The 14,559-nt window shown below is 35.2% G+C and overlaps 2 protein-coding genes across 2 annotated transcripts; one reads left to right on the top strand and one right to left on the bottom strand.

The window, feature by feature from the left end:
- The first annotated feature begins 4,319 nt into the window (after window positions 1–4,319).
- On the top strand, window positions 4,320–4,769 carry LOC104893475 (uncharacterized). Its single transcript, XM_010679574.1, has one exon. The coding sequence runs from the start codon at window positions 4,320–4,322 to the stop codon at window positions 4,767–4,769; it is 450 nt and encodes a 149-aa protein (XP_010677876.1).
- A 3,074-nt stretch (window positions 4,770–7,843) lies between these two features.
- LOC104893464 (expansin-A4) lies at window positions 7,844–13,748 on the bottom strand. Its single transcript, XM_010679568.4, has 3 exons — window positions 13,324–13,748; window positions 11,847–12,165; window positions 7,844–8,433 (listed from the first exon to the last, which is right to left on the bottom strand). The coding sequence occupies exons 1-3, from the start codon at window positions 13,475–13,477 to the stop codon at window positions 8,115–8,117; spliced, it is 792 nt and encodes a 263-aa protein (XP_010677870.1). The 5' UTR covers window positions 13,478–13,748; the 3' UTR covers window positions 7,844–8,114.
- Window positions 13,749–14,559: the final 811 nt, after the last annotated feature.

Here is a 14,559-nt window from a genome sequence, read left to right as displayed (position 1 = left end):
GATAGAGCTATATTGTATCGTGCTGCTTTTGAGCAAATGCAAAAGGTTGTAGTGTGTCTTTATTTATTGTCCGGAACCTGAAGAGTGGGAGAATCTTGAGCAGATTAGGAATATTTTAGAGCCATTTTCTCAAATAACTGAGTTGTTTTCTGGTAGTAATTGTCCCACCTCAAATCTGTACTTTGAAAATGTGTGGAAGATTGCTATGCTTTTGAAGGATTTGGTGCGAAGTGATGTATTTCTATAAGATTAATGGCTTTTGAGATGAAGCAAAAATTTGACAAGTATTGGCTTAACTCGACCGAGGATGATTATGGGACTTTATTTGCTTTTGCAATGATTCTTGATCCCCGTTGTAAGTTACAAGTTCTCAAGTTTTGTTATAAAAAGTTGTATGGTGATGAACAACGCGCTATGACAAAGATAAATGATGTTCGACTCAAGTTGGAGTTATTTTTTGAAGAGTATACTCAAGATACTAATATTTCAAGTGCAACACGAATACCTACGACATCAACTACAAATAAGAAGCGCCCATTCGATTATCTCGATGTAAGTTCTATTTTCGATTTTCTCTATTTATTTGTAGTTTAAATATCAACAAGTGTGGGATGACAGGAGGCTGTTAGTGTAGGAGGGGATGTTAGTTGAGGGGCCTGTTAGTGCATTAGTGCAGGGGGACTGTTAGTGTAGGGGTTGTTAGTACAGGGGGTGCTGGCAGAGGGATAGTGGAGTGTGAAGGGGGGTTATGTAGGGGGCTGGCAGAGGGACAGTGAAGTGTGAAGGGGGGTTGTGCAGGGGGCTGTCATACAACTTTGCTAATATATTGTGACCTTTGTTATATAGGAGTATGAAGAGGAAGATGCTATCAATTCATTTAGAAGGAAGATACAATTGCACACTTACTTGGAAGATGAGAAATTGGATCGAAAAATGCAACTTGACATATTGAGTTTTTGGAAAGAAAATGAGCATCGGTATGGAAAGCTTTCACATTTAGCTAGGGATATTTTAACCGTACCCCTTACAACCGTAGCTTCAGAATCAACTTTTAGTATAGGAGGGAGAGTTTTAAATAAATGGAGAAGCTCTTATCTTCCTGAAAACGTAGAGGCCTTGATAACTAGTCGGAGTTGGTTGTACGGCTTCCAAGGTGATTAATTATTTTTTACTGATTTTAATTGTGTTTTATAACTCCCAGATATTCTCATTTTTACTGATTTTAATTTTGTTTTATATAGCTGATGAAGAAAGTGAGTATGTTGGATGTGATGTGGATTGGACTTCGACGAAATCAGTGGCTCAGTGAAGATTCATGAATCATAATCAAGACTTGTTTTTGCTTTTGTTTTCCATTTATTAATTCAAGTGCTTGTATTAGCTACATTGTCTTGGAGACATTTGTTCTTGTAGGTACTTTAATATTGTAGGTACATTATTGTGGAGATGGTTAACTTACAAAAAAAAGTGCATCCAACACTCTTGTTTATCTAGCTTCTATAATCGCAGTGCTTTTAATACAAAAATGTCATGAAACTTGCAGTGATTGGATTTCATGATGAACCGTAATAAACATCACTTTACACCAACTAAACAAAGAATTCCACCATTTTGTGTTCAACCATGATATGAATATGATGGAGAAAAGATAGAGTTATAAAATTAGAAGGAACCTGATTCCAATGATTAGATAACATAAAAAGATGGAACTTGCCCAAATAATAGGAGAAATCACCAAATATGACACAAAAGAGAGAATACAAAGTCAAGAAAGTATCAATACCCGTTTCATTTTAGAATATTAAAGGGTCGTGTAGGTTCGGGTATGTTTGGGTCAATCTACTTTCGGGTCGGGTTTGGGTCGGGTCGGGTTATTTTGGGTTCGGGTGTATTTCGGGTCAGTGCTTTCAGGTCAAAACCGGCCTTGGGTCGGGTTCGGGTCGGGTCGGGTTGTTTTGGGTTTTGGGTCCATTTTGGGTCGTTACTTTCGGGTGGAAATCGGGTTTCAGGTCGGGTATTTCGGGTCGGGTCCACGGGTACGTGTTTATTTTGCCGGCTCTATTCACCGGACCTTAGATGATAAAACTGACAAAATGCTGGGTCTCATGAAAGTTCTAAGTGATACGGTGATTGAGCAAGAGAAGAAAATGGAGACAATGGCCCTAACCCTTGAGAGTTTGAAGCGAAAGTTGGTGAAAACCATGGTGAAGTGATGAAGAAACTGGAGGATGTGGTAGAAGAAGAAGTAGTTGAGGAACACAATTCCCCTCCCCTTTCCTAGTTCTTAGTTCTTTTTTAACTTTTGAGGAACAAGACTGTTGTTTTGTTTAGTTTCTTTTCTTTTTCTTTTTTTTTTTTTTTTTAAGGAACAAGTGCTATATCAATATGACTTTTGCTATTTTGTCTTTGTTTGTGATTATTTTTGCATAATTTCTTCCTTGGAATGGCTAGTATTCTGTGATTGATGTTTGAGCATGTCTACCCTTTGCAATTCTAACTTAACCATAATTGGTGCTTGCTTATGGTCTTAAGGTCTTACAACCAAATAATCACATCACATAGAGCCTACTCTTTTTGAAGATGACAAAGGGGGAAAAAGATTTGAGGAACAAACTATACATAGTGATTAACTTGAAAAGGTAATTGAAAAAATCAAAAATAGGTTAAGGTAAATGAAAAATCAAAAATAGGTTAAGGTAAATGAAAAATCAAAATCAAACATTAAGTAGGTTACTTAATTTTGTTGTATTTTTCATTTTCTGCTTTATTGTTTTACCTTTTTCATTCACTTATATTATTTGTTACTTTCTTAGTTTGTACCTTTGTTGTCATCATCAAAAAGGGGGAAATTGTTGAACCCTTGTTTTGATGATTACAAAAGAACAAAGATGAAAACTAAGTAGTGAACTAATAAGGTATTTTAAGTGTATGATTTTTAAGGTATCATCGAAAGGAACAAAGAGAATACTAAGTCAAGGAAGAAGTCAAGTGAGGATTTCGAAGACTAAAGTGAAGATGTTTCCCAAGTTGATACTGGAGCAGCATTGGATCAAGAAGAATAAAGCAAGGCATTTTATTTTCTAGTTCCATTGTAAAGGAACAAGTAATGTTGGTAAGGAACATTGGCAGTCTTATTTGAGAATGAGAGTTTGTTCCTCTGTAAGGAACAAACGAATTGGCACTAATCAAATCTGTTAAAGGAACTTAACAAGTAAAAGGAACTAGACTTAGGCTTGAAGCAGTATAACAGTTGAATCATGGAAGTTGAGTAAGTCATGCCTAAATAATAGGTAACCGTTTTTCATCTAAGAGAAAATCAGTTTTTATGGAAAATCTTTTTGAGAAAAAGATTTTGCTTTTCGAAAAAGATAAGAAAAGTATTATTCGGTTTTTAAAGATTTTATTTAAAAGATAATGTTTTCTTAAAAAATTTAATTTCAGTTTTAATATTAAATCTGATTTAAATTAAACTGAATTTTTGATAAAGCTCAAGTAACTCCTATAATCTAGGAGCAATAACAATAACAATAACATGTCCACGTCCAAAGCAGTGGTCATGGGATCATGGGATGTGTTAAGGAACGTGTTCCTTAAGGAAAGGAACATCATGAGGTAATGGTTTTCGACATGAACACAGTTTTAATTCCCACGTTCTACATTATTGTCACTATAAATATTGAAGTCTAAATAAGTTCCAAAACGTGTCTAACTAAGTAATTAAGTGAGTTTAACTAATTAAGTGTGAGTGCCTTCATTCTCTCATACTAGCCATTTGTTCTTTGCTTACTTACTCTAATTCCACTAAGCTTATTTCGATCAATTGTATTTTTGTTTTTGGGGTAAGGGGACTTTGAGTGAAGTTCTTTAAGAGAGAAGCTTTGAGTAAAGCTAGTAAGAGTGAGAAAACTTCGAGTGAAGTTGAGAGGAACTGCTGTTAAGGGAACAGTGGCGCAGGAACTTGAGTTTCGGAACTCAAGGTGTGGCTCGAGAATAGAATTAGGTTGTAACAAAGTTGTTTGGCCTAATTAGTGAAAGAGTTGAGTTTTAAATCCCTAGTGGTCGAGGTTGTTTCTTCTTTTTTGCTAATGGTAAGAGGTTGTTTCTTCTTGTTGGGCCCAAGAAGTTTTTCCTCGTAAAAATCCCTTGTGTTCCTCTAGCTCTCTCTCTCTCTCACACGCTTCTCTCTCACCCTCTCTCTTCTCTCTCTTCTCTCACACGCTTCTCTCTTCTCTCTCACCCTTCCTCTTGTATCAGTAAAAATTTCATTTCCTTCTTCAATATTTTCGGAGTGCCGCAAAGATGCCAACTGCAATTGCAAAATGTGCTTGGACAGTATCTCGGCCACCTTGGATCTCATGTCTATGAGCGTTCAAAGGAGCTCTTTGACGAAGATTTCTTCGAAACCATTAGTCGATAAAACCCCGGTGTTGACTGACCCGACACTTCTGTCTACTCCTATATCAAGAACTCCTCCGGTTGTTAAGTTTCCATCCACATCCCTGAAAACTGCTCTTCAATCCACAGCAAAAATCGGTTTCTCGAAAAAGGTCAAGGTAAAGAAGAGAAAATTTGGGACATGGTTGATGTTCTGCAAGTGGGTTTTGTTCTTGGGGTTGATTTTTGGGTTGGAATTTGGGGTTTCTTGGGAAATTCTCGGGGTTTTACGACCACATTTATCAGGTAAGATAGTGAAAGATACTGTTGTAGAGTCTTCAGGTGTTGAGAATGTGAATGAAAGGTTGAATTTGATTCAAGCGCTTCAGGAATAAACAGCGTTAAAGTGACCCACTTGCCTTTGTTTCTCTCACTTCCACCAACGTTCTTCTCCGATGATTCATGGGCTTCCACTTTAACGGCAGCAGAGGTGAAACGATAACATTGTTGTTTAAGGAAACCCCAATTTCTGATCTATAATTGATGGGCTTCCAGAAGTTATAGATTTTTCGTTTTTGAGATCTATAATTTCTTAATCTTTGTTTTGAATAATGTTCTTGTATTTTCAGATCTATACTTTTTTCTCTTCTGTATTATAGTTTTTGTTCCTTTTTTTATCATTTTCGTTTTTTTTTTTTTATTTTCGTTTGGTTCTTTTTTTTGTTTTGGGTTTAGTTGCATTGTAGAATTCTTTTTTTTTTTTTTTTTTTGATTTCATGTTTTAGTTTTAGTTTTCCTGACCATATTTCCTATTCCCCTTTTGGATTTGGATGGTTTACTTTAAGGTTTAATGTAAATGTTAAAATTCAGAAAATGTGAGATTAATATATGAGTAAAAAAAGTTTTTTTGGTAGGAAGGGTTGTGCTTTTACCTAAAAAGCGCAGCCTTTCAAGCTTATAAGGGCTGCGCTTTTACCTAAAAAGCGCAGCCCTTCGTTGTGAAGGGCTGCGCTTTTCAAGCGCAGCCCTACTTAAAAAGTGAAGGGCTGCTATGGAAAGGGCTGCTGTCAAAAAGCGCAGCCCTAAGGGCCTTTTTTAACGCAGCCCTTCCTTATTTTTCCACTAGTGTACATATGTACATGTCAAATATGGCATAATCTCATGATCCTTGACGTGGACCCCTGTTGGATGGTCAAAAATATCCCATAGGACCACTCCCTAAGCAAATATTTTTAATGGATTTTACAATGGCTAGAAGAAAGAGAGAAGGAATACATGATCGATACTTACCAAAATAAAAAAAAAGAATACATGATAGATTTTTCTTCTCAACTAAATTCAGTCATCCTAGAAAAAGGTTTGTTGACCCCCTTAGAATAATGGAAGAAGCTACCTTCAAAATATTATTAAAAAATATGGGTTACAATCATTATTGAGCGTAACTCTCTATTAATAATTTGCGGGTTTACAAGCATATCACCTCACAAATCAGGGGGGTAATTTCTTACTGCCATTCTTATATGATAGCTAGTGTTGTAGCCTAAAGATCGGCGGCTCTAACCTGGACACGTGGATTCATCTGGGTCATACACATGTCCCTTCCTTGTTGAAGAAAGTACTACAATTCCCAAATTGGAAGAAGTACCAGCGAACCTTTATGGCCTAGTTTGTACTTGGGTCTAGAGTCCCAAAAGGGCATCTACATAAAGTTGGATGATGTGACTCTCTAATAAATGTCTCGCACCTCATGATTTCATTGCTTAGTCAATCAGGTGCTCCTAAATTAGGGGGACCTTAGGATACAACAATTATCTCAGATAATATAAATAGTCCTTGAAATCAGGAGAAAAGTACGTTTTTCAGGGCAATACTGTTACTCTGTCATAATTCTCTCTCTCTCCCTCTACTTTTTCTCTCTAAAAGTTTCCTTTACTACTCCTAATACCTGACTTAAGCTTCGGAGGGGGAAAATGTCACCCAAACCTCTAGGGTGGGTTGTCCCTTTTTGCAGGTCCGAAAGCAAATCTTAGGTTCGGGATATTCTGGTCAGGGAATTGTCGTACAAGTCTCCTATTGAAGAACATGTTGTGGGAATAGCAGTACTTTACAAGTCTAGAACTACGTAACAAATAGCATTTATTATGATACATTGTATTAAACCCCAAAGGGTTTAATGTTTACATTAATATGGAGGCCCAATCATACTAAGAAGTCCATGATATAGAGTCAAGAAAAGTCAATCACCTGAAGCCCATAAAAGAAAGTATATGGCGGTCAAGAAGGTTCAGGAGATAGAAGCCAAACAACATCAAAACATGGACAAAGATGTGGGTAACTGTAAATCTGATGATGGAGCATGCAAAATTACGTGGGCAGTGGAAGATGAAAACTTTAGCGTCATAAGAAAGCAATCAGGATTTTAATCATATATGACTCAAATAATTTCCCTCGCTCCAAAGAGGCGGGGAAGTTATGCGTGATGGTGAAGCATAAATACGAGAAGGATCAATTGAAAAACAACAAACACAACACACAACAACGTGCAATTTACTTCTTTTCTAGTGTAGCTTTAGCCGATATTAGCCAACCCCCTTATGGGGTAATAGTTTAGTTCCTAGCCTAGATATAGAGCATGTACTAAGTGACGAGTTTGTTCATCTTCAGTTTTAGCCAGAACTCATGGAGGTATTCGCCTTCGTGTTTTCTCTTTAATTGTCAAGCCTGGTTTATCTTCGTGTGTGTTATAGAGAATCTTTCTAAAAATTTGTGATACGAGTGGGAATATTCAGCTTTAATTAATAGATTAATTATTGCATTATTTTTCTATTTAATATCCATCGCCTGCATTTATTAGGCGTTGTAGTTTAATTAACTTGAACTATAACAAAGTACGTTAGCACGATTTTAACTAATTAAAACCGGTAACCCCCGTGGACTAAGACTCCCGTGGACTAAGACTCCCGTGGCGCTCAGTATCTAACTATTGGGTGTGTATTGACTTGTTTGCGAAGTCATCCAACTGATTTTGCATCAACAGTTAGAGAAGCTAATTATTTGTGGCATGGAATTTACTACATAGGGCTCCATTCTGAACGAGGGGTCCCAAAAAAGTTAAATTTATTATGTAGATATATGTGAAATAAGAATAGGGCTAATAGAAAAAAAAAAAACTATTTTAAAAGTCTTCATGTTTAACAGACAAGCTAATAGAGAAACCATACTATAATAGTGAATCTTTTATATATTTGTAAGATGTATAATCTTTGGTTTGATTCTCACAAAGCCTGGACCAGAGGACTAAGTACTTGGAAGAAGGGAGGAAAACTGAGGAGAATCCTCTTTCAAGTGTCCTTACTTGGTGAAATTCAACCTCCTTACTATGAAATCACGAAGTGGAATCTCCACCAAATGAGTCAAATCAACTTATTGCTATAATCTCCACCACTAGCTGGTATTAATTCACGTCATATAATTTATTATATATATGTAGTATAGAAAAAAGTAAACTGCGGGTTACATTTTGATTGTGTCACTTGCAACCGCTTCAGCCACTGTAACACATGCATATCAAGTTACAATTTTGACATATAATAAAACCCCTCACCAAAATTAACGTGCTAGTATAAGTAACCTATTTTACCATTGTAATTTTCTCATGAAAATACGAGAGAAAATATCAGAGGTAGTGGCAAATACACTAAGAATTGCATTCATTTAAATGACAATGAAGAATCATGAGATTAATATCGGCGCACTTTAAAATTCTTGCCAACATAAGTTTGACCAAACTGCCAGTTAGCGGGTGCCACGTTCAATGTCGTGGAGGTACGGTGGTCACTGGTGGTCACTCGGAAGGAGAGGGCTTGACCAACCAAAACAACGTTGGACTGCCAGTTTTGTCCCCAATTTCTACTCATACCCATCCAGTTTGTGTTTGAACCTTTCACCCTAACACGTATCGCATCTCCAGCCCCAGCAACATTAGTTATTAATACCAAATTAAAGTATTGGGAACCATTCATTGTGAATCTGATTCCACCGGCCTTCTTGCATGGAACCCTAATCACAGAAAATAACATACTTTTGTCAAATTTCAATCATCTTTATCTATAAGGCAAGTAAATACCGTGACCACTATACTTGATTATTCTCATTTTATGTATGATGTATCCCACGTAAAAATACTGGCGAGACATCATCAGCCATCCAACTATATCACTATCAACGACCACTACTCTAAATTTATAATAATCCCATCGACTAAATTGTGTTAATGAGAATAAATTTTAAGTTTAATTTTATTAGGGTAACATCCTTAAAATCTCCATGGGGTGGTATTTTTTTCTCCACGGGAAAGCAATGTAACCCATAAACTTGTAATTTTGTATCCAAGGGGAAACAATTTTCATTACCACTCATTACCACCTACAAGGTGGTATTGGATGGAAAATGAAAATTCAATAATAAAAGTGGACACTTTAGAAGAAATTAGCATTACTATGGAAATAGACAATAATGTTATTCACAAATTTATTCCCATTACCACCATTTATAACCAACTACCAAACAAACCGTTAAAATAATGTTATCACATCAATAATCTCGTATTGTTAGTAACTCTTGTTATACCTCCAACATAATGAGACCCACTATGTTATCAAACAAATAGGTTTAGTCTTAAAATAAAATCACGCTTATTAAAGAATGGGAGCATTACTCGTGACTTTTGTTGTTAGCTTTTTATGTTGACATTAATTCCATCCAAAATAAAGATAGCAAACCGTTCCTATCCTTTTATTTAATTTTTCTATGTAATTCCAATTTACTGATGCGGCTCATAATACGAGTTCATTTTCATGAGAGAGGAGAGATCTATCCACTAGTTCATTCACTCACGGGCCATTTCTAAACATTATTGGATCGAGGGCAATATATGAGAAAAGGGCCCCTAATGCATAATAAATTTAACAAAATATACATGTTTATAGCATAAAACTATTTGAGAATCGACTAATTCATGTTTATCAACAATTATTTCTTAAAAAAAAAAGAACTTTTTCATTCTTATATAATTAATATATATCTAATATTTACTCCGTCCTAGAAATATTTGTACAGTTATTTGGTCAGGTAAGGTAAGAAATAAGATCTAGTGTGGTTTTATAAATTGTTTTTTATAATCTACAATTTCAAGGTACATAAGCTATAAAATCATACTTATTAAAAATAAAATGAAATAAAATGATGGTAGAAAGGAAATGAATAAGTTGGAAATATTGTAAAAAGAAAATATAAAAGAAAAGGAAAGTAACAACTAACAAAAGAGAACATCTTTCCCAATTGCAAAAAGAAAAGGAAAAAAGAAAACGAAAAGAAAAAGAAAAGGAAAAAGAAAAAAAAAAGATACACATTGCAGTAAAACGATTCGGACTGTTGAAGTCTTGCGCTCTCAACTTTCCCACAAAAGCAAACATCTACCATCTTTTCAATACAAGACATATGCATTACTAGTGCTGGATTAGTCACTCAACCAATTTCAGATTTATGGGCCTAGGTGGGCGCCCCTCCTGCGCCGCCCTAGGGCCAGACCTGATTAACTCCATGTGGGTCACACAAATTCTCAGCTCAAGAGCATTCCATGGTGAGATCATAGCATGTTTTCCATGCGTCATTCGAGTCTCATACATGTATATAATTATAATATTTTTTTCTCAAGTATTTTTTAAAAAACTAGTTCTTTACATGGCAAACTATATTAATATTTTATTTCACTCTAATTTATTTAGTATCACCTTTCCAACTCTTTTATACATAGGGCACTTAAGGAGGTTTTCACAATATAGAATCACTAAGAAAAAAAAGATTTTGATAAGTAAATTATGGTTCGACCAATAAAATTCGCTTTCAATCAGTAAAAATATAACTTGGTTCGTGAAGAAAAATCATAATCATAGACCATATTTCAATTTTGTCAAAATCAGAAAAAGAGGCAACGTTAATTAGTTTATAGTTATGCAACTTTACTTGCAGTACTATTTATTCCTTCTTAGAGCGTCAAAAAAGGAAATAAGTTTTGCCATTCAACCATATTACATTAGTAACCAAGGATGTCTTGGCCTAGTGGTTAAGATTGAGGTGTTGTGAACGATAAGTCACAGGTTCGAATCCCCCTCCCCTTCTTTGTACTTTTACTAACTCTCTCTCCACCACCACCTAAAATCGATAACTACCAATCACTAGCTCCAACCCACAGACGACAACAATATCTTCCGACGACGTATTTTTTTTTTCCGGCAAGGTAAATTTTTTTAAAATGAATTTCATGGAGCTAACATGTGGCCTGAACATTGACAGCATAGACACAACATGTGGCTTGGACGTTGCATCTTTGGACACAACTCGAGGCCACACGTTGTGTCCATGGGGCCAACGTGCATACCACACATTAGCCCCATGAAATTCTTTAAAAAAATTCTCATCGGAATGTTGTGCTGGTCGAAATTTTGTGTTCGTTGATGGTGCTCGTCGGTGTTGATGGCGAATATGAGAGAGAATATGAATTAGAGGAGAAGCTAAGTTGGAGAAAAAAATTTAAAAAATATATATAATAAAAAGAATTTTAAAGGAGAGTTGGTTAGGGGTGATGTTAACTATCCCTTTAAGAAGCTTTCTGTTGGTATCCCTTTAAGAAGCTTTCTGTTGGTACCCCTTTTACACTTGAAGACAAAAAAAAGTTTCAGTAGCGCTCAAATTCGCGTGGACCATTTACCAATACGATCGAATCTGAACAATTTTGTTATTACCAAGTTATAAATTTATTAAAAAAAACAACCATGAACTTTTCTAATAGAGATTATTAATGATTCTAAATTTGTAAGGAAAAATTAATAGAAACAGTTTTAATTAGGGGTGTTTAGTTATTTTCTTTCTTTTTTTTTTTTTTTGACGGGATGTTTAGTTTTTTTCAATACCAACTAAATATAATTTATGAGAGGTAACAATTATATAACAGTTTTGTCAGAATTGGTCTCAACGCCTTACCTCCTGAAGCGGCTCAGTAACCTGTTGGGACTAATTTCGGCAAAATTGATATATAGTTGGGATTCCTCATAAATAATTTTTAGTTGAGATTGAAAATAGCGAAACGCTCTTAGTTGGGACTATTCCTAATAATTTTTCCAATTTGTAATAGCAATAAATTGGTGTCTAAAGATTATTCAGGCAATATAAATTTGTTTACGTAATTTGATCTTCTTATATATATGTTCATTAAATTTCATTTGTACTCATCCTCAAATCTAAACGGCCAAAATGATAACAAAAAAAATTAGGTGTTGATATGAAAACCACGCAATTCGCAACCATTAAAAAATGGAAGAAGACAAGAAGTATGTCAGTGCTAAAAGCTAATAATAACAATATCCGGCGATTGGTTAACAAAAGAGAACAACTAAAACAGTTCGAGAGTGTACCGGCGGTAGGAGACAGGAATAATTCCTGCTCGAAATTGGGCGAGTTTGAGGAAGATGGGCATAGCGAGGTCAAAATGTTCGCGAGGAGGGTTGCACCAACCACCATCATCGTTAGACTGAGCATAGTTAGGTGGGCAAAAGTTCGTTGCTGTAATAAGAATCGAAGGGTTGCCAGGATTGCACCACTGAGGGTCATTAACACACTTGAGTTCAAAGCAAGCACCACATGTTAAACCCTTGTTGAACAATGCTGTGCTTAATGCTGCTGTGCTAGTACCATATCCAGCGCTGTATAAGTTGCCATACCCACATGCGCCCCCTGCAAAATTATTATTACTTTATTTTCTGGGAAATGTATCATCATACTAGATGATTCATATTTTTTATCACGCATTAATTTTCTGGAAAATATCTATGGACAAAGCTAGTCTTGTAAAATATATATGGACAAAGGTAGTCTTGTAGTATTTCACAACAGTTTCCAACATGTGCTTACATTACAACAGTCAACAAGAAGATTTTTCCACCGGGTTACCATAGATCATCTTATAGAGTTTAACTAGTTATTAGGCCAGTGCTATGCTCCGAATAAGGTAAATTTTCATTAATTTGTATTGTACTTTTAAATGATAACACTAAACAACACTTGGTTAGGGGTTAATATTTTAGTATATAAACATGAAGTCACGATATCAAAGCTTATATTATGCAATTTCTATTTTTTTTTATTTTATATTAATTATATAAAGTAAAAAGCTCTTACGAAGAGCAGCACGTGGCACCGTTATTTGTGTAGGAACACCTTTCAAAATGGCTCAACAAGTGAAGATACAGTATAAGGTTACCTAATTATTTCCATTACTTTTATATGTTATTCAACATGTTATAACATAACATATTTTCTAAAAAAGTCTCACACATATATAATAACTCAATTTCCAACGAAACATAACATAGATTACAAAAATAATAATATAAATCTAATATTATTTTAACATTTGTTATATGTTTTTTTGTTAGAAATTACCTAACAAAACAGAAGATTTGTAGGGAAAAAACGTAATTACTTTCTTTTTTTTTGTCTAAAACACTTGTTAAAATACTATCGGTTGTTAATAACAACCATTTTATGAATTTTGACGCCAAAACACCAAATTCCGACGTTGTTGGGTTGTTGCACGGTTACACGTAAAAATTTATCTTTTTTTTTTTTTTTTTTTTTTTTTGGTGTAAACGTAAAAATTTATCTGAAATAACAAATAGTTATTAAAACCGCCACATAGTTGGATATATGTTTACATCCTGCTTAATGTTTTTCACTCTTAGATTCTTAAAGCTTGATAATCGTATTTCATGTTATTACCAAATTAATGATTAGTGAAAATAAACGCTCACAAATTTACAAACGAGATGATAGAAGGCATGAAACAGGAAATTAAATAATATATAGGTGTATAAGTAACTTCATACGACATACCCATAGTGCCAGAGGCGTCTTCGCCACCATAGAAAGTAGCATGAGCACTCGTCCACGGCCCACCTTGGTATGTTCCTGGAACCCTGCCATTTACGGTGGAAAAAATTGATAGTATGGCAGTCATGCTGAAGCACAGCAGATGAAGCATCCCCATACTAGTTGTAATTAATACTGATCTCTTTCTATGTCTGTGCGTGAGAGAGAGAAACAGATGACTCGAAGGGATGGGAAAAATTGGTGATTTGAGGGATTAACAACTGGTGAAGATGTGAGTATTTATGGAGTGCATTGTGAGGAATGGTGACAACACACAGGAAATCATGCACATGTTCTTAATAGTTGCGTTTGTTATTTTAATATTATAGGGAGAGACTGGGCCGGAAAAGGGGGATGTTGGATTGGTAAATTGGTTGAATTTTTAGTATTGTACCATATGTACCATGAGCGAGCGGTGATTTATATATATATATATATATATATATATATATATATATATATAGGAATGAGATCTCGTGAAAACCATCTTTAGGCTGAAAACTGAAAACAATAAATCTGAACCGTCGATCTTTCATTGTGCGGACATAAATCAATTAACCTTCTTCTTCTCACCATCACTTGCAGAGCTTCAATGGAGGAAACTCCAATTAAAACCCAGAAAATCCCAAATCTTAAAAAACCACAGCTTCACCTTCTTCTCTTCTCTCTCCTCAAACCCCCAACACTAAAACCCCATCTCGAAGTTATAATCGTATTATCTCATCAGAAATTGAATCAACTCCACTTCGTCGATCTTCTCGTCGATTATCGCTTAACACTAACGATAAATCAATTAACCTTCTTCTTCTCACCATCACTTGCAGAGCTTCAATGGAGGAAACTCCAATTAAAACCCAGAAAATCTCAGATCTTAAAAAACCACAGCTTCACCTTCTTCTCTTCTCTCCTCAAACGCTGAACACTAAAACCCCATCTCGAAGTTATAATCGTATTATCTCATCAGAAATTATCTGTTCTGTGTCGAGATTAGCACAATCCGTTTCCTTTGTTAGCATATATATGTGTCGACTCAGTTCTTTTTATTTCCTAACTTGTGGGCATATGGCATGATTTAACTCAATCTTATTCTAATTATCACTTTCCCTATTGCGTTGATATATCCTCGATAAGAGCTTAGAAATCTTTGTTTCCTTTTTTTTTCTATAGAATTATATCCTTGGCTGGTAATTTTCTGCTTTA

Source organism: Beta vulgaris, chromosome 5 (genome assembly GCF_026745355.1).
Source record: "Beta vulgaris subsp. vulgaris cultivar EL10 chromosome 5, EL10.2, whole genome shotgun sequence".
Taxonomy (NCBI): domain Eukaryota; kingdom Viridiplantae; phylum Streptophyta; class Magnoliopsida; order Caryophyllales; family Amaranthaceae; genus Beta; species Beta vulgaris.
Note: the sequence above shows the minus strand (reverse complement) of the source record. Positions and strands in the feature narration are given on the sequence as shown.